The sequence below is a fragment of the Salvelinus fontinalis genome, chromosome 4, assembly GCF_029448725.1.
Source record: "Salvelinus fontinalis isolate EN_2023a chromosome 4, ASM2944872v1, whole genome shotgun sequence".
In the NCBI taxonomy this organism is placed as follows: domain Eukaryota; kingdom Metazoa; phylum Chordata; class Actinopteri; order Salmoniformes; family Salmonidae; genus Salvelinus; species Salvelinus fontinalis.
In genome coordinates, this window is record NC_074668.1 from 1238505 (window position 1) to 1264107 (window position 25603).

At 47.1% G+C, this 25603-nt stretch overlaps 1 protein-coding gene across 1 annotated transcript in view; it reads right to left on the minus strand.

Moving 5' to 3' along the window:
- LOC129852962 (protein unc-13 homolog B-like) overlaps window positions 1–24966 on the minus strand; it is a 36267-nt gene extending 11301 nt beyond the window's left edge. Inside the window, exons 1-10 of the mRNA XM_055918567.1 lie at window positions 24743–24966; window positions 24454–24597; window positions 21519–21596; window positions 20341–20418; window positions 7978–8066; window positions 7074–7211; window positions 6532–6655; window positions 4520–4564; window positions 3981–4052; window positions 3279–3426 (exon numbers count right to left, since the gene is read on the minus strand). Coding sequence (XP_055774542.1) covers window positions 3279–3426; window positions 3981–4052; window positions 4520–4564; window positions 6532–6655; window positions 7074–7211; window positions 7978–8066; window positions 20341–20418; window positions 21519–21596; window positions 24454–24597; window positions 24743–24778 — 952 coding nt within the window. The 5' untranslated portion in view covers window positions 24779–24966. The remainder of the gene's footprint in view (window positions 1–3278; window positions 3427–3980; window positions 4053–4519; window positions 4565–6531; window positions 6656–7073; window positions 7212–7977; window positions 8067–20340; window positions 20419–21518; window positions 21597–24453; window positions 24598–24742) is intronic.
- Between the last annotated feature and the right edge of the window lie 637 nt (window positions 24967–25603).

Sequence of the window (25603 nt, forward strand, 5' to 3'; positions counted from 1 at the left end):
TGCCTCACCCTGTGTGTGCTGTGTGAGTGAGAGTGCCTCACCCTGTGTGTGCTGTGTGAGTGAGAGTCCCTCACCCTGTGTGTGCTGTGTGTGTGAGAGTGCCTCACCCTGTGTGTGCTGTGTGTGTGAGAGTGCCTCACCCTGTGTGTGCTGTGTGTGTAAGAGTGCCTCACCCTGTGTGTGCTGTGTGTGTGAGAGTGCCTCACCCTGTGTGTGCTGTGTGAGTGAGAGTGCCTCACCCTGTGTGTGCTGTGTGAGTGAGAGTCCCTCACCCTGTGTGTGCTGTGTGAGTGAGAGTGCCTCACCCTGTGTGTGCTGTGTGTGAGAGAGTGCCTCACCCTGTGTGTGCTGTGTGAGTGAGAGTGCCTCACCCTGTGTGTGCTGTGTGAGTGAGAGTGCCTCACCCTGTGTGTGCTGTGTGAGTGAGAGTGCCTCACCCTGTGTGTGCTGTGTGAGTGAGAGTGCCTCACCCTGTGTGTGCTGTGTGAGTGAGAGTGCCTCACCCTGTGTGTGCTGTGTGAGTGAGAGTCCCTCACCCTGTGTGTGCTGTGTGAGTGAGTGCCTCACCCTGTGTGTGCTGTGTGAGTGAGAGTGCCTCACCCTGTGTGTGCTGTGTGTGTGAGAGTGCCTCACCCTGTGTGTGCTGTGTGTGTGAGAGTGCCTCACCCTGTGTGTGTTTGTGTGTGTGAGAGTGCCTCACCCTGTGTGTGCTGTGTGTGTGAGAGTGCCTCACCCTGTGTGTGCTGTGTGAGTGAGAGTTCCTCACCCTGTGTGTGCTGTGTGAGTGAGAGTCCCTCACCCTGTGTGTGCTGTGTGTGTGAGAGTGCCTCACCCTGTGTGTGCTGTGTGTGTGAGAGTGCCTCACCCTGTGTGTGCTGTGTGTGTGAGAGTGTCTCACCCTGTGTGTGCTGTGTGAGTGAGAGTCCCTCACCCTGTGTGTGCTGTGTGAGTGAGAGTGCCTCACCCTGTGTGTGCTGTGTGAGTGAGAGTGCCTCACCCTGTGTGTGCTGTGTGAGTGAGAGTGCCTCACCCTGTGTGTGTTTGTGTGTGTGAGTGAGAGTGCCTCACCCTGTGTGTGTTTGTGTGTGAGAGTCCCTCACCCTGTGTGTGCTGTGTGAGTGAGAGTCCCTCACCCTGTGTGTGCTGTGTGAGTGAGAGTCCCTCACCCTGTGTGTGCTGTGTGAGTGAGAGTCCCTCACCCTGTGTGTGCTGTGTGAGTGAGAGTCCCTCACCCTGTGTGTGCTGTGTGTGTGAGAGTCCCTCACCCTGTGTGTGCTGTGTGAGTGAGAGTCCCTCACCCTGTGTGTGCTGTGTGAGTGAGAGTCCCTCACCCTGTGTGTGCTGTGTGAGTGAGAGTGCCTCACCCTGTGTGTGCTGTGTGAGTGAGAGTGCCTCACCCTGTGTGTGCTGTGTGAGTGAGAGTCCCTCACCCTGTGTGTGCTGTGTGAGTGAGAGTCCCTCACCCTGTGTGTGCTGTGTGAGTGAGAGTGCCTCACCCTGTGTGTGCTGTATGAGTGAGAGTCCCTCACCCTGTGTGTGCTGTGTGAGTGAGAGTGCCTCACCCTGTGTGTGCTGTGTGAGTGAGAGTGCCTCACCCTGTGTGTGCTGTGTGAGTGAGAGTGCCTCACCCTGTGTGTGCTGTGTGAGTGAGAGTGCCTCACCCTGTGTGTGCTGTGTGAGTGAGAGTCCCTCACCCTGTGTGTGCTGTGTGAGTGAGAGTGCCTCACCCTGTGTGTGCTGTGTGAGTGAGAGTGCCTCACCCTGTGTGTGCTGTGTGAGTGAGAGTGCCTCACCCTGTGTGTGCTGTGTGAGTGAGAGTCCCTCACCCTGTGTGTGCTGTGTGAGTGAGAGTGCCTCACCCTGTGTGTGCTGTGTGAGTGAGAGTGCCTCACCCTGTGTGTGCTGTGTGAGTGAGAGTGCCTCACCCTGTGTGTGCTGTGTGAGTGAGAGTGCCTCACCCTGTGTGTGCTGTGTGTGTGAGAGTGCCTCACCCTGTGTGTGCTGTGTGAGTGAGAGTGCCTCACCCTGTGTGTGCTGTGTGAGTGAGAGTGCCTCACCCTGTGTGTGCTGTGTGAGTGAGAGTCCCTCACCCTGTGTGTGCTGTGTGTGTGAGAGTGCCTCACCCTGTGTGTGCTGTGTGAGTGAGAGTGCCTCACCCTGTGTGTGCTGTGTGAGTGAGAGTGCCTCACCCTGTGTGTGCTGTGTGAGTGAGAGTGCCTCACCCTGTGTGTGCTGTGTGAGTGAGAGTGCCTCACCCTGTGTGTGCTGTGTAAGTGAGAGTCCCTCACCCTGTGTGTGCTGTGTGAGTGAGAGTCCCTCACCCTGGGTGTGCTGTGTGAGTGAGAGTCCCTCACCCTGGGTGTGCTGTGTGAGTGAGAGTCCCTCACCCTGGGTGTGCTGTGTGAGTGAGAGTGCCTCACCCTGTGTGTGCTGTGTGAGTGAGAGTGCCTCACCCTGTGTGTGCTGTGTGAGTGAGAGTGCCTCACCCTGTGTGTGCTGTGTGAGTGAGAGTCCCTCACCCTGTGTGTGCTGTGTGAGTGAGAGTCCCTCACCCTGGGTGTGCTGTGTGAGTGAGAGTCCCTCACCCTGTGTGTGCTGTGTGAGTGAGAGTCCCTCACCCTGGGTGTGCTGTGTGAGTGAGAGTCCCTCACCCTGTGTGTGCTGTGTGAGTGAGAGTCCCTCACCCTGGGTGTGCTGTGTGAGTGAGAGTCCCTCACCCTGTGTGTGCTGTGTGAGTGAGAGTCCCTCACCCTGTGTGTGCTGTGTGAGTGAGAGTCCCTCACCCTGGGTGTGCTGTGTGAGTGAGAGTCCCTCACCCTGTGTGTGCTGTGTGAGTGAGAGTCCCTCACCCTGTGTGTGCTGTGTGAGTGAGAGTGTCTCACCCTGTGTGTGCTGTGTGAGTGAGAGTCCCTCACCCTGGGTGTGCTGTGTGAGTGAGAGTGCCTCACCCTGTGTGTGCTGTGTGAGTGAGAGTGCCTCACCCTGTGTGTGCTGTGTGAGTGAGAGTGCCTCACCCTGTGTGTGCTGTGTGAGTGAGAGTCCCTCACCCTGTGTGTGCTGTGTGAGTGAGAGTGCCTCACCCTGTGTGTGCTGTGTGAGTGAGAGTGCCTCACCCTGTGTGTGCTGTGTGAGTGAGAGTCCCTCACCCTGGGTGTGCTGTGTGAGTGAGAGTCCCTCACCCTGGGTGTGCTTTTTGAGTGAGAGTCCCTCACCCTGTGTGTGCTGTGTGAGTGAGAGTCCCTCACCCTGTGTGTGCTGTGTGAGTGAGAGTCCCTCACCCTGGGTGTGCTGTGTGGTGACAAAGGTCTTAATCAGTGCATCAGTGCTCTGAGAGTAGAGGGACAGAATGTATTTCAGCTTAGACAGCTCAGGACTCTTCTCCACATAGGTCTTCTTCAGACCATTACCGCCCGCATGGAAGTATTGCTGAGAGAGAGAGACAGAGAGACAGAGACACAGAGACAGAGAGAGACAGAGACAGAGAGAGAGAGAGAGAGAGACAGAGAGAGAGAGAGACAGAGAGACAGAGACAGAGAGACAGAGATAGAGAGAGAGAGACAGAGAGAGAGAGAGAGAGACAGAGAGAGACAGAGACAGAGATAGAGAGAGAGAGAGACACAGAGAGAGACAGAGACAGAGAGAGAGAGACAGAGAGAGAGAGACAGAGAGAGAGAGAGAGACAGAGAGAGAGAGAGAGAGAGAGAGATAGAGAGAGAGAGACAGAGAGAGAGAGAGACAGAGAGACAGATAGAGATAGAGATAGAGATAGATGGAGATAGAGATTGAGACCATGTTAGTGCATGTTCACAAATGTATGTTTGTGTAAGCTTGTTTGAAGATATGTGTGTGTGTGCATGTGTGATGTGCGTATGTGTGTCTGCATGTGTAATGTGCGTATGTATGTCTGCATGTGTGATGTGTGTGTGTGATGTGAGACGTGTGTGTGTGATGTGTGATGTGTGTGATGCGTATGTTTTCACCTTAATAGTTTCCAGCGCAGCCTCCATTATGACACACTGTTTGGTTGTAAGGCTTTTGGCCTCGCCCCCTCCCTATGGCAACCAGAGTAACAGACAGGCATTAGCCACGCCCACTGTGTGTAATAACTCAATACAGAAAACAACGAAGGATATCCTGGCACAGGAGAGCAGCTCAACTTGTAGAACCATTTCCGGGCCGCATCATGAAAAGTTCAGATCGAGCTCACGCGAGATAACAAACACTTAGTCAGATTGATTATCGTCGACAACATCGATGATGTCATCAGAGGATTGATTACCAAGCTAGCAAGCCAACGAGACAAGGTCAAACATCCCAAAATAGATCTAGATTAAGTCAGAAGAATAATGTCCTTGTTGATCATAACTATATTCACCCGTCTGCTATGTTGTCATGGCCATCACTCACTGGGAGTGTGTTAATAAGGTCCGTATACAGATATTCAAATGTATCGCTTGGTTCTAAACAGAAGGCGTGTCTATAGTATAGACAAAGAGGAAGGAGATAAAGTGGTGTGTACCTTCAGGTTAGACAGCCCCTTGGCAGCAGTCAGAATGTGAGCTCCCTGGGGACATAAGAAACATCAGGGTGAGGGAGAACAGTGGAACCTTAGTGATATCTGTTTCTTTTATGTGTCCAATAAAACATCCTGAGGGTCTAGAGGGGGGTGGTGGTAGACTGGAGGTCTAGAGGGAGGTGGTGGTAGACTGGAGGTCTAGAGGGAGGTGGTGGTAGACTGGAGGTCTAGAGGGAGGTGGTGGTAGACTGGAGGTCTAGAGGGAGGTGGTGGTAGACTGGAGGTCTAGAGGGAGGTGGTGGTAGACTGGAGGTCTAGAGGGAGGTGGTGGTAGACTGGAGGTCTAGAGGGAGGTGGTGGTAGACTGGAGGTCTAGAGGGAGGTGGTGGTAGACTGGAGGTCTAGAGGGAGGTGGTGGTAGACTGGAGGTCTAGAGGGAGGTGGTGGTAGACTGGAGGTCTAGAGGGAGGTGGTGGTAGACTGGAGGTCTAGAGGGAGGTGGTGGTAGACTGGAGGTCTAGAGGGAGGTGGTGGTAGACTGGAGGTCTAGAGGGAGGTGGTGGTAGACTGGAGGTCTAGAGGGAGGTGGTGGTAGACTGGAGGTCTAGAGGGAGGTGGTGGTAGACTGGAGGTCTAGAGGGAGGTGGTGGTAGACTGGAGGTCTAGAGGGAGGTGGTGGTAGACTGGAGGTCTAGAGGGAGGTGGTGGTAGACTGGAGGTCTAGAGGGAGGTGGTGGTAGACTGGAGGTCTAGAGGGAGGTGGTGGTAGATTGGAGGTCTAGAGGGAGGTGGTGGTAGACTGTCTGATGGACGACAGGAGGTCTAGAGGGTGGTGGTAGACTTTCTGATGGACGACAGGAGGTCTAGAGGGTGGTGGTAGACTGTCTGATGGACGACAGGAGGTCTAGAGGGGGGTGGTGGTAGACTGGAGGTCTAGAGGGAGGTGGTGGTAGACTGGAGGTCTAGAGGGTGGTGGTGGTAGACTGTCTGATGGACGACAGGAGGTCTACAGGGTGGTGCTGGTAGACTGTCTGATGGACGACAGGAGGTCTAGAGGGTGGTGGTGGTAGACTGTCTGATGGACAACAGGAGGTCTAGAGGGTGGTGCTGGTAGACTGTCTGATGGAAGACAGGAGGTCTAGAGGGTGGTGCTGGTAGACTGTCTGATGGAAGACAGGAGGTCTAGAGGGTGGTGGTGGTAGACTGATGGACGACAGGAGGTCTAGAGGGGGGTGGTGGTAGACTGTCTGATGGACGACAGGAGGTCTAGAGGGTGGTGGTGCTGGTAGACTGATGTTATACAGATTTGAGAGGAGGGCAGATAGACTGATGGTATATACAGATTTGAGAGGAGGGCAGATAGACTGATGTTATATACAGATTTGTGAGGAGGGCAGATAGACTGATGGTATATACAGATTTGTGAGGAGGGCAGATAGACTGATGGTATATACAGATTTGTGAGGAGGGCAGATAGACTGATGGTATATACAGATTTGAGAGGAGGGCAGATAGACTGATGGTATATACAGATTTGAGAGGAGGGCAGATAGACTGATGGTATATACAGATTTGTGAGGAGGGCAGATAGACTGATGGTATATACAGATTTGTGAGGAGGGCAGATAGACTGATGGTATATACAGATTTGTGAGGAGGGCAGATAGACTGATGGTATATACAGATTTGAGAGGAGGGCAGATAGACTGATGGTATATACAGATTTGAGAGGAGGGCAGATAGACTGATGGTATATACAGATTTGTGAGGAGGGCAGATAGACTGATGGTATATACAGATTTGAGAGGAGGGCAGATAGACTGATGGTATATACAGATTTGTGAGGAGGGCAGATAGACTGATGTTATATACAGATTTGAGAGGAGGGCAGATAGACTGATGTTATATACAGATTTGAGAGGAGGGCAGATAGACTGATGTTATATACAGATTTGTGAGGAGGGCAGATAGACTGATGGTATATACAGATTTGAGAGGAGGGCAGATAGACTTACGAAACCATTGTTACTCTGAGGTAAGATGATGGTCTTCTCCAAGCTGCTCAGAACAATCTTCCACAGATCCTTCAGTATTCTCTTCAGAACCGTCTTCTCACAGGTGTCAGCAAACAGACTCAGACTGGGGTTATGGGGAGAAGAGAGACACAGAAACACTGAGCCCTACAGTAACCTCTTTCCCCAGTTACAGACAGTAGCATGTTTGACACAATATCAGAGCCCAGAACCAACTCCCCTGTGTGCCAGCTAGTTCTGTACCAAACATGCTACTTGATCCAACATGGTCTCAGTGTGAGACTCACACACACAAGTCTACCATCCAAAATAGCATTGCCTAGGAAACTGCATATTTTTTTGCTGCCCAAAATGGCGTCTGTTATGAATGTACACTACAAGCCCATCCCTGCACCAAAATGGCATCTGTTATGAATGTACACTACAAGCCCATCCCTGCACCGAAATGGCGTCTGTTATGAATGTACACTACAAGCCCATCCCTGCACCAAAATGGCGTCCGACCACGTGTTAGCCTCACTCACTTTCCATCCAGGAAGTCCATGAGAGGACTCAGCATGTTGTCAGCGTCGGCCTCGGCCGTCTGGCGGTTAGGATGACCTGTGATCTGGTACAGGATCTCAGCCGCCTGATGCATGCAGACAGTCATACGGGCCTGGAAGCTACAACAGGAGTTTACGGGTGACAGTCAGTCAGACACAGAACTGCTGACTTGACAGGTACACTATAAGCAACATGGTGAAACCTCCCCCTGACCTATCAGAGGGCAATGTGGATCTATTATCAAAGAGATGACACCTGTCAAATTCTCTCAGATCTCCACAAGGGCATGTGGAGTAGGTTCTAGGGGTCCATTTAGGATCGGATCTACTACTGACCCTCAAGGTACCTGTGTGGATTTTTATTTATTTTATTTTACCGTTATTTTACCAGGTAAGTTGACTGAGAACACATTCTCATTTGCAGCAACGACCTGGGGAATAGTTACAGGGGAGAGGAGGGGGATAAATGAGCCAATTGTAAACTGGGGATTATTAGGTGACCATGATGGTTTGAGGGCCAGATTGGGAATTTAGCCAGGACACCGGGGTTAACACCCCTACTCTTACGATAAGTGCCATGGGATCTTTAATGACCTCAGAGAGTCAGGACACCCGTTTAACGTCCCTTCCGAAAGACGGCACCCTATACAGGACAGTGTCCCCAATCACTGCCCTGGGGCATTGGGATATTTTTTAGACCAGAGGAAAGAATGCCTCCTACTGGCCCTCCAACACCACTTCCAGCAGCATCTGGTCTCCCATCCAGGGACTGACCAGGACCAACCCTGCTTAGCTTCAGAAGCAAGCCAGCAGTGGTATACAGGGTGGATGGGACAGGGTGGATGAGAGCGCAGAGGGGGGTTGTGGGTGTTTCTGATTTGCTCACCTCTTGCCAAACATGGAGCTCAGGTTGTCCAGGACAGTGGTCAGTTTGAGCTGCAGGTCATTCAAGATGTCCGCTGCCTCGGAGTCCAGCTTGAGAGAGAGCGACATAGAGAGGGGAGAAAGAGGGAAAGAGATGGTAGAAAGAGAGAGGAGAGGCAGAGTGAGAGAGAGACACAGAGAGAGAGAGAGAGAGAGAGAGAGAGGGGGAGACAGAGGGAGATAGAGAGAGAGAGACAGAGACAGACAGAGAGAGAGAGAGAGAGACAGAGAGAAAGAGAGACAGAGAGAGAGAGAGAGAGAGAGAGAGGTGTGTGAAAGAGAGAGGGAGAGAGTATGAGAGAGAGAGAGACATATTTCCCTCAGATTACACAGATCCACAAAGAATTCGAAAACAAACCCAATTTTGATAAACTCCCATATCTACTGGGTGAAATGCCACAGTGTGACATCACAGAAGTGAGATTTGTGACCTGTTGCCACTAGAAAAGGGCAACCAGTGAAGAACAAACACCATTGCAAATACAACACATATTTATGCTGATTTATTTTCCCTTTTGTACTTTAACCATTTGTACATTGTTATGTCTTTATTGTTTTGAAACTTCTGTATGTGTAATGTTTACTGTTCATTTGTATTGTATATTTCACTTTTGTATATTGTCTACCTCACTTGCTTTGGCAATGTTAACATATGTTTCCCATGCCAATAAAAAAAATAAAAAAAAGAGAGAGAGAGAGAGAGAGAGAAACAAAGAGAATGGGTGTAAGAGAGGAGTAGGCTGAAGGTGAGGGATGAAAGTTCAGAGATTGATTGAAATTGACTGAGTTATGAGGTGTTTTCACGTGTTGTGAAACATACATAATGGCAGGTTAGTCATGTATTGCCTGTGTAGTTAGGGCTCGACTCACATCTTGTACCTGTGCAGTGACTCAGCCGATAATATGTAAAACGTTCCACTTACCTGCCATTGTAAATGACTTTCATTAGTAGTGACCAATTCTATACAAATCCACCATACAAATCCCCCAAAAATATCCTTCCCACTTAGATGACTCAACACAACTCTAAACGATACCCCTTCAACTGTTTATTTCCTTCTTACAGAAGGACGCCCCATGTGTCCCGTATTAGTCTTGGTCCTGAGTGCAGTCGTTCATCAGCTCTCCACTTTACTCTAATGTAACCTGGTAAAGCACACTGAGCTTCGCAGGCTGGAAAACATCCGCAGGCCTACTGATAACAATAACACCTGACTTCTCATTCTTTCTAGGGTTGGGCTCAATTCGAATTGAAGGCAGTCCCTGTTGAAATAAATAGCTTCTCCATTTTATCAAGAAGTCATTGAAAATAAATGCCTTTTTTTCTATTACTGAATTTAATTTTCAGTACTTCCTGAATCGACTGCCTGTAATTTGAACTGACCTCAAACCCCATCCATTCACTGGTCCATTCACTGGTCCAGTCCTCCAATTGACCCGGTTAGAGCAGTGGCTGCTCTCAAGACATCATGTGACTCACCGCTGGAGACCAGGGTTCAATCCCAGAGTCGACCCTTCAGACATTCTCTCCTCTCTACCTCTTGTCGTTTCTGATCTGTCTAAATAGAGGGTGGAAAGACCCTGCTGCTAACAGAATGTAGAGTAGTCCATGTACCCTGATGCACATGTACCCTGATGAAGACAGCTTGCCTGTCGAAACGTTGGTAAATTAAAAAATATTTTTTTTTGCATCTGAGCTCCTAGAGTGTGCGGCTCTCCTTTATTTTCAAGTTATTTTTAAGTTTTCTACTCAGTTTCCTACTCCGCTAGCCAGCACCTCGCCTAAATAGGTGTGCGTTTCTTTTTCTTCTAGATAGTACACAGCACATACCAGTGGGTGACCTGTTATTATAGAGTACTGTAAGAGACGGGTTCTTAACTAGCCACGTCCACTCTAGACGTAAGGTTTTCCCTCTGTGGTCGTCATAGCAGCAGTTAGAATCACTGTAATGGGAAAGGAACACAAAACATTCTAATCCAAAAAAGGGTCAATAGAATAGGCTTGTGGTTCACACACAAGGTGTTAGGAAAACTATGGGTTCAGTACTTTATTTTTTAAAGATATCACTGCAAAAAGAGATTATTTAAACGTGAATTGCTAAAATCCACAAGTCTGGGTAGAGGTTAAAACACACACGCAAGTGTGTCTCTACCACAGCTTTTTTTATGGGAGGGGGGTACTGTATTGTATTGGGGGGTAGAATACTGTATTGTATTGGGGGGTACTGTATTGTATTGGGGGGTAGAATACTGTATTGTATTGGGGGGTAGAATACTGTATTGTATTGGGGGTAGAATACTGTATTGTATTGAGGTGTAGAATACTGTATTGTATTGGGGGGTAGAATACTGTATTGTATTGGGGGGTAGAATACTGTATTGTATTGAGGTGTAAAATACTGTATTGTATTGAGGTGAAAATACTGTATTGTATTGAGGTGTAAAATACTGTATTGTATTGGGGGGTACTGTATTGTATTGGGGGGTAGAATACTGTATTGTATTGGGGGGTAGAATACTGTATTATATTGGGGGTAGAATACTGTATTGTATTGAGGTGTAGAATACTGTATTGTATTGGGGGGTAGAATACTGTATTGTATTGGGGTAGAATACTATATTGTATTGAGGTGTAAAATACTGTATTGTATTGAGGTGTAAAATACTGTATTGTATTGGGGGGTAGAATACTGTATTGTATTGGGGGTAGAATATTGTATTGTATTGAGGTGTAAAATACTGTATTGTATTGGGGGGTAGAATACTGTATTGTATTGGGGGAAGAATACTGTATTGTATTGAGGTGTAAAATACTGTATTGTATTGGGGGGTAGAATACTGTATTGTATTGGGGGTAGAATACTGTATTGTATTGGGGGGTAGAATACTGTATTGGGGGGTAGAATACTGTATTGTATTGGAGGGTAGAATACTGTATTGTATTGAGGTGTAAAATACTGTATTGTATTGGGGGTAGAATACTGTATTGTATTGGGGGGTAGAATACTGTATTGTATTGAGGTGTAAAATACTGTATTGTATTGGGGGTAGAATACTGTATTGTATTGGGGGGTAGAATACTGTATTGTATTGGGGGGTAGAATACTGTATTGTATTGGGGGGTAGAATACTGTATTGTATTGGGGGGTAAAATACTGTATTGTATTGGGGGGTAGAATACTGTATTGTATTGGGGGGTAGAATACTGTATTGGGGGGTAGAATACTGTATTGGGGGGTAGAATACTGTATTGTATTGGAGGGTAGAATACTGTATTGTATTGAGGTGTAAAATACTGTATTGTATTGGGGGTAGAATACTGTATTGTATTGGGGGTAGAATACTGTATTGTATTGGGGGTAGAATACTGTATTGTATTGGGGGGTAGAATACTGTATTGTATTGGGGGTAGAATACTGTATTGTATTGGGGGTAGAATACTGTATTGTATTGGGGGTAGAATACTGTATTGTATTGGGGGTAGAATACTGTATTGTATTGGGGGGTAGAATACTGTTTTGTATTGGGGGTAGAATACTGTATTGTATTGGGGGGTAGAATACTGTATTGTATTGGGGGTAGAATACTGTATTGTATTGGGGGGTAGAATACTGTATTGTATTGGGGGGTAGAATACTGTATTGTATTGGGGGTAGAATACTGTATTGTATTGGGGGGTAGAATACTGTATTGTATTGGGGGGTAGAATACTGTATTGGGGGGTAGAATACTGTATTGGGGGGTAGAATACTGTATTGGGGTGTAAAATACTGTATTGTATTGGGGGTAGAATACTGTATTGTATTGAGGTGTAAAATACTGTATTGTATTGGGGGTAGAATACTGTATTGTATTGAGGTGTAAAATACTGTATTGTATTGGGGGTAGAATACTGTATTGGGGGGTAGAATACTGTATTGTATTGGGGGTAGAATACTGTATTGTATTGAGGGTAGAATACTGTCTTGTATTGGGGGTAGAATACTGTATTGTATTGGGGGTAGAATACTGTATTGTATTGGGGGTAGAATACTGTATTGTATTGAGGTGTAAAATACTGTATTGTATTGGGGGTAGAATACTGTATTGTATTGGGGGTAGAATACTGTATTGTATTGAGGGGTAGAATACTGTATTGTATTGGGGGTAGAATACTGTATTGTATTGGGGGTAGAATACTGTATTGTGTTGGGGGTAGAATACTGTATTGTATTGGGGGTAGAATACTGTATTGTATTGGGGGTAGAATACTGTATTGTATTGGGGGTAGAATACTGTATTGTATTGAGGTGTAGAATACTGTATTGTATTGGGGGTAGAATACTGTATTGTATTAGGGGGGTATAGAATAATGTATTGTTTTGGGTGGATTAGTGTAGAATGCTGTATTGTAGTGGGGGGGGGGGGGGTAGAATACTGTATTGTATTGGGGGGTGAAGTAGAATACTGTATTGTATTGGGGGGGGGGGTGTAGAATACTGTAAGAATACTGTATTTTACTGGGGGTGTAGAATACAGTTTTGTATTGGGGGATAGATTACTGTACTGTACTGGGGGGGGGGGGGGGGGGTAGATTACTGTATTGTATTGGGGGGGGGGGTGTAGAATGGAAAGGAAACAAAGGAAAGGACACAAATAAGACTAATGACATTAAACTATGATGATCAATATCTAACAGACTCATATACCAGGTAAGGATCAATATGTAACAGACTCATATACCAGGAAAGGATCAATATCTAACAGACTCATTATATGTACTTTATAGTTAAGGTTAGAGTTGTGGCGGTAATATGGTCACCGTAACAGCCCTAGGTAGGTTTTAATAAACCCACCAATCAGAGGGATTCTCAATCTTATTGACAGATCCCTGTGTCTCGTGCCTTGATTAACTGAGAAAACAGGCTGATTTAGGGATTAAATAGCGTCTGTCTCTCTCTGTCACGGCTCAAATGAGAACAATTCAGAGTGCCAGACCTGAACCGTTTCCTGAATGGGAAATTGCTGAGTCACTGGCCAATCACTCAGCAGTTATAGAACAGCAGTAGCCTATGGCACTCGAGCTAATGATAATCTTCCTGGAAACCTCCTAAATGGGACCCTATTCCCTAGGTAGTGCATAGGCTCATAGGGCCCTGGTCAAAAGTAGTGCACTATTTAGGGAATATGGTGCCATTTGGGACGTATTTCTGTATTTAGTCGAGCACACTCATTCACTTCCTCGCTCCCTAGGGTAAGGACTGTGCATATGGAACTGGAAATACGTTTCCCTCTCATTTGTCATGTGCTGTATACACTGATGTGTACCGTATAGGCCTGGGTCTTTACCGTGCGTCTACTGTTGCTCTAGTTCTCAGTATTGTCTGTATGAAGAGGGAGGGAGGGCTGTTCTGGGAGGCTGGTTAGAGGATATAAGAGATCTAGGATGGAGGGCTGTATTGACCTAGAGGATGAAGAGGGGAGGAGGGCTGTATTGACCTAGAGGATGAAGAGGGGAGGAGGGCTGTATTGACCTAGAGGATGAAGAGGGGAGGAGGGCTGTATTGACCTAGATGATGAAGAGGGAGGGAGGGCTGTATTGACCTAGATGATGAAGAGGGAGGGAGGGCTGTATTGACCTAGATGATGAAGAGGGAGGGAGGGCTGTATTGACCTAGATGACGAAGAGGGAGGGAGGGCTGTATTGACCTAGATGATGAAGAGGGAGAGAGGGCTGTATTGACCTCGAGGATGAAGAGGGAGGGAGGGCTGTATTGACCTCGAGGATGAAGAGGGGAGGAGGGCTGTATTGACCTCGAGGATGAAGAGGGGAGGAGGGCTGTATTGACCTAGAGGATGAAGAGGGAAGGAGGGCTGTATTGACCTAGAGGATGAAGAGGGAGGGAGGGCTGTATTGACCTAGAGGATGAAGAGGGGAGGAGGGCTGTATTGACCTAGAGGATGAAGAGGGAGGGAGGGCTGTATTGACCTCGAGGATGAAGAGGGGAGGAGGGCTGTATTGACCTAGAGGATGAAGAGGGAGGGAGGGCTGTATTGACCTAGAGGATGAAGAGGGAGGGAGGGCTGTATTGACCTAGAGGATGAAGAGGGAGGGAGGGCTGCATTGACCTAGATGATGAAGAGGGAGGGCTGTATTGACCTAGAGGATGAAGAGGGAGGGCTGTATTGACCTAGATGACGAAGAGGGAGGGAGGGCTGTATTGACCTAGAGGATGAAGAAAGGAGGAGGGCTGTATTGACCTAGAGGATGAAGAGGGAGGGAGGGCTGTATTGACCTCGAGGATGAAGAAAGGAGGAGGGCTGTATTGACCTAGAGGATGAAGAGGGAGGGCTGTATTGACCTAGAGGATGAAGAGGGAGGGAGGGCTGTATTGACCTAGAGGATGAAGAGGGAGGGAGGGCTGTATTGACCTAGATGATGAAGAGGGAGAGAGGGCTGTATTGACCTAGAGGATGAAGAGGGAGGGAGGGCTGTATTGACCTAGAGGATGAAGAGGGAGGGAGGGCTGTATTGACCTAGATGATGAAGAGGGAGGTTGGACTTTAAATTCAGATAAACCAACCTGCTTCTCCTTGTCTTTCTTCTTCTCAGCCTATAGGAGCCAGGAAGAGGCATACTAGTGGAATGAGTTATACTTCAAATACACATGTGCACAACACACACGCAAACACACAACACACACAACACACCACATACAGTATGTCCTCACTTAAAAGTAGCACCATACCGCAGCACAGCTTGCAGGATGCTGTGGTACGGTACAGCATGTTACAGTGCATGACATCAGAATATTATAATGTCAGCCATGGTTTCCATTAATGCCGTTAATGCACGTTGAAACCCCCAATCTTTGGCATCTTTGAGGGCGTCTTTATGAAGCTTTTTGGAGCTTCCCAAGTAGTAAAAGAGAGTCCAGCTGTAACCCAGTGGGCCACTCGAACACAGACCATAAACTCTTGCACCTGTACACTGTAATATGGTTGGACACTTCTTCCAGTAAACAACTAAATAAAGACACCATGTAAAAAAATCATATGCTGAAGACTGCTGTACTGTGTATAAACATTATATCAGAAAAGGTGATGCTCCATGGAGAGTACACTCACTCACCCACTGCACAGTATCAGTGTTGCCACTGAGCAGCACACAGCTCAACGTGTGTCAGAGAGCCAGAATGTGTTGTCTGTTGTCTGTCTACCACGTCTGAAATACTGTGAATGAACTCACTGACATCAAGCTGTTTTCTTATTATTGCTTCCAATGAATCCTGTGCTTAGATACTCAAAGAGTTAGCCTATCCCAAGACCCATAAAGCAACCGCACACACACACTCCTTGTCTCTCTCTCTCTCTCACATTGTCATGGTTTAGGGCAGAGACACAGACACACAGACACAGCCACTAGGTTAGGTTGAGAATAACCATTTGTAAAACAGACCTATCAGATATTAACCAAACAAAATATGAATTTGTTTGATTCTCAAGTGCAGTCTATGTCTATACGACCGTTACATTTTCACCCTCGTCATTAATCTAAGGTTAATACCTCCCAATATCAAATTGGTGAGGCCCGTACGATGTTGACATCTACCATTATCCCACTAGTATTCAACAGAGTCATAAATACAGTTGGGGATTCATACCAGCAACCTTTTGGTTACTGGCCCAACGCTCTCAACGCTCTCAACCAGGGGCGGCAGGTTGCCTAGAGGTTGAGAGCGTTGGGCCAGTAACCAAAAGGTTGCTGGTATGAATCCCCAACTGTATTTATGACTGTTGAATACTAGTGGGATAATGGTAGATATCAGCATCGTACTGGCCTCACCAATTTGATATTGGGAGGCTGAAGCTAAAACTGAAAATTATGTTCTGTATACAAACTACAGGCTGAAGCTAACGCTAAATATAATTCTCTGTATGTGTGGGCGGAAGATAGCCTAGCGGTTAGCGAGGCGAGGCAGCAAACCGAAGGCAACCCTCTTGTTGCTAGCTCAATTCCCGACACATTTTTTTCCATTGGACCCTAGATTCAAACGGGCAACCCTCTGGTTGCTGGGTGGCTTCTCTAACTGCTAGGATGGTTACAATACCAGAGTTACACTGACAGTTAACTAGCTGTTATCAAGGGGGTTAAAGTTTACGTATACACTCACAGGCCACAAAAATGGATCGCATGGCAGGCATCGAGGCATGCACACAAACTTCTGTCTCCCCTACAGTTAGTGCCGTTTGTGGCAGCAGTCAAATGTCCTTATCAAACTACTCTCACAGAGTTCACAGAGTTCCAAAAAGCCACTTAAGAGATTTACAACAGCTCCTCAGCGTAATGTCTTCCCTCCTTCCTCTACAATGAGATGTTAATAGACTAGTGACTAGCAGGGAGCCTGCAGATAATTGAATGTGAGCGCGTGTCAAAATGTTGGATCTGTCTCTCCACAGGGGGAGGGCTGGTGGAAGGGGTTAATCTTATCTCCACGCTGGGTGATGACTAACATCTGAAGACATTAAACTTTATTAGGATCAGAGGAAAGGGAAGAGTGTCGATAAATAGTAGATATTAGCATTGGAGATAACAGTGAGGGATAGCTGAATGCTAGTGTGATAATAGTAGATATTAGCATTCGAGATAACAGTGAGGGATAGCTGAATGCTAGTGTGATAATAGTAGATATTAGCATTCAATATAACAGTGAGGGATAGCTGGATGCTAGTGTGATAATAGTAGATATTAGCATTCGAGATAACAGTGAGGGATAGCTGAATGCTAGTGTGATAATAGTAGATATTAGCATTCGAGATAACAGTGAGGGATAGCTGAATGCTAGTGTGATAATATTAGATATTAGTATTCGAGATAACGGTGAGGGATAGCTGAATGCTAGTGTGATAATAGTAGATGTTAGCATTCAATATAACAGTGAGGGATAGCTGGATGCTAGTGTGATAATATTAGATATTAGCATTCAATATAACAGTGAGGGATAGCTGGATGCTAGTGTGATAATATTAGATATTAGCATTCGAGATAACAGTGAGGGTTAGCTGAATGCTAGTGTGATAATAGTAGATGTTAGCATTCAATATAACAGTGAGGGATAGCTGGATGCTAGTGTGATAATATTAGATATTAGCATTCAATATAACAGTGAGGGATAGCTGGATGCTAGTGTGATAATATTAGATATTAGCATTCGAGATAACAGTGAGGGAAAGGGGGATACGTAGACAGACGTTCAACTGAAGGCCTTCAGATAGCTGGATGCTAGTGGGATAATATTATATACCATAGTAGATATACAGCCTATTCCTGAAGAGCTACCGTCCTGTAGGTTTTCACTCCAACCCTAATCTAGCTCACCTGATTATAAAAATGAGCTGGTTGATAAACTGAATGAAGTAAATTACAACTGGGGTTTGGTGCGAAAATCTACCGGAAGGAAGCTCTCCAAGAACATACAGGAGGAACAATTAGGGTTAAATGCATTGCTCAAGGGCACATCAACATTTTTTTCACCTCGTCGGCTTGGGGATTCAAACCAGCGAGCTTTTGGTTACTGGCCCAACGCTCCCAACTACTAGGCGACCTACCACCCATGAGATCCCTGTATTACCATTGCAGGGGCGGCAGGTTGCCTAGAGGTTGATAATAATATTTAGTGTTAGCTTCAGCCTGTAGTTTGTATACAGAACATAATTTTCAGTGTTAGCTTCAGCCTGTAGTTTGTATACAGAACATAGTGCTTTAGTACAAACTACATATTAAAGTTAAACACTAAATATATTGCTGAATACAAAACAGGCTTAAATTAACAAAACAATATTCTCAGTACAAACAGGCTATGGTAACACTGACCACTATGCTCTAAACTCTGTCCCCTGTCTGGGAGGGTAATACCCACCGTCATCCTCCCCCTCGTTGTCGGTTAGAGCCTGGAGAGGACACACACACACACAACCCTCAGTCTCAATGAGAGACACACACATCATGTGAGCTGAAACCAAACTACTGTTTAAATCTGACAGAAATTCAGTGCCCTTTTTACTGACTACAGACAGCCCAGAGAAACTCCTATTCATAATGAACTTACAGTATTGTCAACAACCTAGAGTAATACAGTGACAGAAAACCACAAGATACTATGGCATGTTATAGCAGCATCTTAACCCTCTATGGTAGTTGGACATACCTAACCCCCTCATCGAACTCCTCAGGCTCCTCCTCATCCTCACGCTTAGGAGAAAAATGGAGATATCATCAATTAAACGAAATCATTGTATAAAGCCGTTCATGAATAAGTCCTGTTTGAATCCATACAATGGAGCAACATGGGAGTCAGGGACGATACCACCACTGATATCAAAGTAGGATTCTAAAACAGCCACACAGGGATGGAGAGGTCTACAGACCAATAAGAAGTTATATAGGGACGAAGAGGTCTACAGACCAACAAGAAGCTATATGGGGACGAAGAGGTCTACAGACCAACAAGAAGCTATATGGGGACGAAGAGGTCTACAGACCAATAAGAAGTTATATAGGGACGAAGAGGTCTACAGACCAACAAGAAGCTATATGGGGACGAAGAGGTCTACAGACCAACAAGAAGCTATATGGGGACGAAGAGGTCTACAGACCAACAAGAAGCTATATGGGGACGAATAGGTCTACAGACCTACAAGAAGCTATATGGGGACGAAGAGGTCTACAGACCAACAAGAAGCTATATGGGGACGAAGAGGTCTACAGACCAACAAGAAGTTATATAGGGACGAAGAGGTCTACAGACCAACAAGAAGTTATATAGGGACGAAGAGGTCTACAGACCAACAAGAAGTTATATAGGGACGAAGAGGTCTACATACCAACAACAAGAAGTTATATAGGGACGAAGAGGTCTACAGACCAACAAGAAGCTACAGTATATAGAGATGGAGTGGTCTACATACCAACAACAAGTTATATAGGGATGGAGAGGTCTACAGACCAACAAGGAGCCATATAGGGATGGAAAGGTCTACAGACCAACAAGAAGCTATATGGGGACGAAGAGGTCTACAGACCAACAAGAGGTTATATAGGGACGAAGAGGTCTACAGACCAACAAGAAGCTATATAGGGATGGAGAGGTCTACAGACCAACAAGAAGCTATATAGGGATGGAGAGGTCTACTGACCATCAAGAAGCTACAGTATATAGAGATGGAGAGGTCTACTGACCAACAAGGAGCTATATGGGATGGAGAGGTCTACAGACCAACAACAAGCTATATAGAGATGGAGAGTTCTACAGACCAACAAGGAGCTATATAGGGATGGAGAGGTCTCCAGACCAACAAGGAGCCATATAGGGATGGAGAGGTCTACAGACCAACAAGGAGCCATAGAGGGATGGAGAGGTCTACAGACCAACAAGGAGCTATATAGGGATGGAGAGGTCTACAGACCAACAAGGAGCCATATAGGGATGGAGAGGTCTACAGACCAACAAGGAGCCATAGAGGGATGGAGAGGTCTACAGACCAACGAGGAGCCATAGAGGGATGGAGAGGTCTACAGACCAACAAGGAGCCATAGAGGGATGGAGAGGTCTACAGACCAACAATGAGCCATAGAGGGATGGAGAGGTCTACAGATATCACCAGAGGGGGAGGAGAGACACCCAGGGACAGTCTGTAAGATTTACCCAGAGGAGGAGAGACACCCAGGGACAGTCTGAGATTTAACCAGAGGAGGAGGAGAGACACCCAGGGAGAGTCTAAGATTTAACCAGAGGGGGAGAGACACCCAGGGAGAGTCTAAGATTTAACCAGAGGGGGAGAGACACCCAGGGAGAGTCTAAGATTTACCCAGAGGGGGAGGAGAGACACCCAGGGACAGTCTGAGATTTAACCAGAGGGGGAGGAGAGACACCCAGGGACAGTCTGAGATTTAACCAGAGGGGGAGAGACACCCAGGGACAGTCTAAGATTTAACCAGAGGAGGAGGAGAGACACCCAGGGAGAGTCTGAGATTTACCCAGAGGGGGAGAAACACCCAGGGACAGTCTAAGATTTAACCAGAGGGGGAGGAGAGACAGGTTCTTGACACCTTGGACCCAGGTTAGATATAACCTATGACCTACCATACATCTGTAGCGACCTGGAGAGACACACACTTGGTTGTTAGGCTTTATAGGGTTCAATATGCACTGATCCACGCTTGTACAGACACACACACACACACACACACACACACAAACACACACACACACACACACACAGTAGAGTTACCCATCCCAGCACAATATGTGATGTGAAATGCGTGTCTCAAAGTATTGATTCTCACCTGTTTAGCCCCCATGCACTCAAACATCTTCTCCAACAAGACCCGCATCTGTTGTATGTTATTCATCAACACACAGGGCTGAGAGAGAGAGAGAGAGAGAGAGAGAGAGAGAGAGAGAGAGAGAGAGAGAGAGAGAGAGAGAGAGAGAGAGAGAGAGAGAGAGAGAGAGAGAGAGAGAGAGAGAGAGAGAGAGACCAAAAATAAAGTGTGTGTGAGAGGATAGAGATTCAGAGAGAGATGGAGAAGAGGAAAATGAGAGGTGGAGAAGAGGAAAAGGAGAGTTGGAGAAGAGGAAAAGGAGAGGTGGAGAAGAGGAAAAGGAGAGGTGGAGAAGAGGAGAAGGAGAGGTGGAGAAGAGGAGAAGGAGAGGTGGAGAAGAGGAAAAGGAGAGGTGGAGAAGATGAGAAGGAGAGGTGGAGAAGAGGAGAAGGAGAGGTGGAGAAGAGGAGAAGGGGAGAAGGAGAGGTGGAGAAGAGGAGAAGGAGAGGTGGAGAAGAGGAAAAGGAGAGGTGGAGAAGAGGAGAAGGAGAGGTGGAGGAGAGGGAAAGGAGAAGAGGAGAAGGGGAGAAGGAGAGGTGGAGAAGAGGAGAAGGAGAGGTGGAGAAGAGGAAAAGGAGAGGTGGAGAAGAGGAAAAGGAGAGCGGGAGAAGAGGAAAAGGAGAGGTGGAGAAGAGGAAAAGGAGGGGTGGAGAAGAGGAAAAGGAGAGGTGGAGAAGAGGAAAAGGAGAGATGGAGAAGAGGAAAAGGAGAGGTGGAGAAGAGGGAAAGGAGAGGTGGAGAAGAGGAAAAGGAGAGGTGGAGAAGAGGAAAAGGATAGGTGGAGAAGAGGAAAAGGAGAGGTGGAGAAGAGGAGAAGGAGAGGTGGAGAAGAGGGAAAGGAGAGGTGGAGAAGAGGGAAAGGAGAGGTGGAGAAGAGGAAAAGGAGAGGTGGAGAAGAGGGAAAGGAGAGGTGGAGAAGAGGAAAAGGAGAGGTGGAGAAGAGGGAAAGGAGATGGAGAAGAGGAAAAGGAGAGGTGGAGAAGAGGAAAAGGAGAGGTGGAGAAGGGGAGAACAGAACAGTAAGTTAGAGAAAGAGATGTTTTCTAAAATACAGTACATGAACTGTAAAGAGCATAGAGACCTTCAGAAATAAGTGAGTGGGCTTTATACATCATCAGGTCCTTTAGAATACTACTCACTATCTTCTCCTTTTGGCAGTAGGAGGGGAACTCCTTGGACAGGATAGTACAGTACTGCATCAGCACCTTGGTGATGGTCTGGAGACAGAGAGAGATGTCAACACTGTTAGAAAAACTCCTCAATTCATTGTGTCCTGCAGTACCTGACCATCACTGGCCAACACTGGCTACATCGTAACCCATTCTATTTATATTTGTTGAGTATTTTCTGTGTAACAGTTTAACTTTACCCTCTGCACACATCAACAGCAGTCACCCACGAAGCGTCGTTACCCATCGCTCCACAAAAGCCACGGCCCTTGCAGAGCAAGGCGAACCACTACTTCTAGATTTCAGAGAAAGTGACGTAACCGACTGAAAGGCTGCTAGCGCGCACCACCGCTAACTAGCTAGCCGTTTCACATCCGTTACATCTGCACTAAACCCTTATCTGAATTCAGGATGATTTCTCTGACAGACCATGAGAACAAGTTGTGAATACAATGAATCTACAGAATTGTTGTGTAACTGGAATGGAGAGTTGTATATCAAAACCATATTCAGTGAAAATACCGGACATTAACAACACCTTCCTAATATTGAGTTGCACCCCTTTTCCCGTCAAAACGGCCTCAAATCATCGGGGTTGGCCTCTACAAGGTGTTGAAAGCATTCCACAGGGATGCTGGCCCGTGTTGACTCCACAGGGATGCTGGTCCATGTTGACTCCACAGGGATGCTGGCCCATGTTGACTCCACAGGGATACTGGTCCATGTTGACTCCACGGGGATGCTGGTCCATGTTGACTCCACAGGGATGCTGGTCCATGTTGACTCCACAGGGATGCTGGCCCATGTTGACTCCACAGGGATGCTGGCCCATGTTGACTCCACAGGGAAGCTGGTCCATGTTGACTCCACAGGGATGCTGGCCCATGTTGACTCCACAGGGATGCTGGCCCATGTTGACTCCACAGGGATGCTGGCCCATGTTGACTCCACAGGGATGCTGGTCCATGTTGACTCCACAGGGATGCTGGTCCATGTTGACTCCACAGGGATGCTGGTCCATGTTGACACCACAGGGATGCTGGTCCATGTTGACTCCACAGGGATGCTGGTCCATGTTGACTCCACTGGGATGCTGGTCCATGTTGACTCCACTGGGATACTGGCCCATGTTGACTCCACAGGGATGCTGGCCCATGTTGACTCCACAGGGATGCTGGCCCATGTTGACTCCACAGGGATGCTGGCCCATGTTGACTCCACAGGGATGCTGGCCCATGTTGACTCCACAGGGGTGCTGGTCCATGTTGACTCCACAGGGATGCTGGCCCATGTTGACTCCACAGGGATGCTGGCCCATGTTGACTCCAATGCTTCCCACAGTTGTGTCAATTTGGCTGGATGTCTTTTGGGTGGTGGACCATTCTTGATACACACGGGAAACTGTTGAACGTGGAAAACCCAGCAGCGTTGCAGTTCTTGACACACACCAGTGTGCCTGCCACCTACTACCATACCCCGTTCAAAGACACTTAAATCTTTAGTCTTGCCCATTCACCCTCCGAATGGCACACATACACAATCCATGTCTCAATTGTCTCAAAGCTTAAAAATCCTTCATAACCCTGTCTCCTCCCCTTCATCTACACTGATTGAAGTGGATTTAACAAGTGACATCAATAAGGGATCACCTGGATTCACCTGGTCAGTCTACGTCATGGAAATATGTTTTGTACACTCAGTGTAGTTTTCCTGAAATAACTAAGACTGGCCAAGACAAACCTAAACAAAGAATGTCCCTTCTCTCTGTGAAATAGTTTCCCTTCGCTGAGTCAGCCCCGATGATGTAGCCCTCCCTCTCTAACCCCCGACTCCAACCCCCTCCCTCTCCAACCCCCCGTCTCCAACCCCCTCCCTCTCCTCCATCCTTATACATAAAACATCAGCAGCTCCTTCCTGTATTAACTTTGTTTGTTTTCCATCTCTCGCTTCAGAAGTCTAATTTCTCAGAGTCATTAACTACAGCCCTCTGGGCTAGAGAGAGAGAGGAGATACAAAGAAAGAAAGAAAGAAAGAAAGAAAGAAAGAAAGAAAGAAAGAAAGAAAGAAAGAAAGAAAGAAAGAAAGAAAGAAAGAAAGAAAGAAAGAAAGAAAGAAAGAAAGAAAGAAAGAGAGAGAGAGAGAGAGAGAGAGAGAGAGAGAGAGAGAGAGAGAGAGAGAGAGAGAGAGAGAGAGAGAGAGAGAGAGAGAGAGAGAGTGGAGCGAGAGAGAAGGATACACAGAGAGGGAGAGAAAGGGAGACGGAGAGAGAGAGAGGGAGAGAGAGAGCGGAAGACAGCAGCTCAGAGCGATGGCTTGCATTACCCATTCTTACTTAATGAGTTTGCATCGACCTCCTATCACACACTGTTGTCAGCCGTCACTGGCTTTCCATCCTGCAGGCTTATTAGGACCAGCTCAATCCCAAACTCATGACATTAACGTACATAATACGAAGCATTCATAGAAACAGTGACCATGCATAAGGCTTCTAAAGTCATGTGTTTTCAGATTGCTGAAAGTGCTGGGAAGTGTCTATGATAATAGTATCTCGTCACCTCTGGGCTCCCGAGTGGCGCAGCGGTCTAATGCACTGCACCTCAGTGCAAGAGGCGTCACTACAGTCTCTGGTTTGAATCCAGGCTGTATCACATCCAGCTGTGATTGGGCGTCCCATAGGGCGGCGCACAATTGGCCCAGCATCGTCTGGGTTTGGCCCGGGTAGGCCGTCAATTGTAAATAAGAATTTGTTCTTAACTGACTTGCGTAGTTAAATAAATTTAAAAAATCTACCTCTTCCCTGCATCAAAGTGTTTATCTTGCTGTTAACGACGTCGTCGACTACGTGCTTCATTACGTAGTTTCTCTGTTGGGAAATAAAGAAAAATAAATAAAGTCGGTTGGAAACCTTGGCGAAGCGTCTGTTGTAGTGGGCCTGGACCTTGAGGTCTGGACAGTCTAGTTTCCTGATGATCTCAAAGCTCTGGTTGAGCTGGGTGAAGATGTCCACTACTGAAGTGGAGAACAGAGCATGCTCCGACGTCTGCTGGAACTACAGCAGGAGGAGAAAAATGAGAGAGGTCAGAGGTCATGGTTAAAAAGGTCCGTCGACTATCCGCACTTTTCTATTAATTTCTGCAATTGCAAACTCATAGGATAGTTGTAAGTATTGGCTGGAGGGTGTGGAGGTCCCTCACCGCTTCCCTCTTGTCCCTCTCTAGAGCTCCATGCATGAACTCAATGGACACGTCCTCGTTCTCACCCAGCCACTGAAGGACAAATGGCAAAAACCACCTGGAGAGAGAGAAGGAGGAGGGCGGTACAGAGTAAAACAGAAAGAGAGGGAGAGAAAGAGCGGGAAACAGAGCCAGATGGAAAGGGAAAGTTACATCTATGCACAATACAATTAAGATATTCTATGAGAGAGAGAGAGCAAGAGAGAGAGAGAGAGAAAGAAAGAGAGAGGGAAAGAGAGGGAGAGAGAGAAAGAAAGAGAGAGAAAGAAAGAGAGAGAGGGAAAGAGAGAGGGTGAGAGAGAGAAAAAGAAAGAGAGAGGGAAAGAGAGAGGGAGAGAGAGGGATAGAGAGGGAGAGAGAGAGAGAGGGAGAGAGAGGGAAAGAGAGAGGGAGAGACTTTTCAGGCTTTTTGTATTTCTTTAATGATACATCCTCATTTCATTAAAACCTCACCCCCCCCCCCCCCCACCCCCTTTAAAAAACAAATATCTACATACCACCTTGCCCTCATCCCCATGATACAAAACACCACCACATATCACAATAACCAAAACCTCACCACTTCTACAACCGTATATCCAACCCATTTTCCCCAGCTATACAGACAGCCCCCCGACACACCATATCTCCTGAAACATCTTCCCCAGCTATACAGACAGCCCCCCCAACACACCATATCTCCTGAACCATCTTCCCCAGCTATACAGACAGCCCCCCCCCCCCCCCCCAACACACCATATCCCCTGAAACATCTTCCCCAGCTATACAGACAGCCCCCCCAACACACCATATCTCCTCAAACATCTTCCCCAGCTATACAGA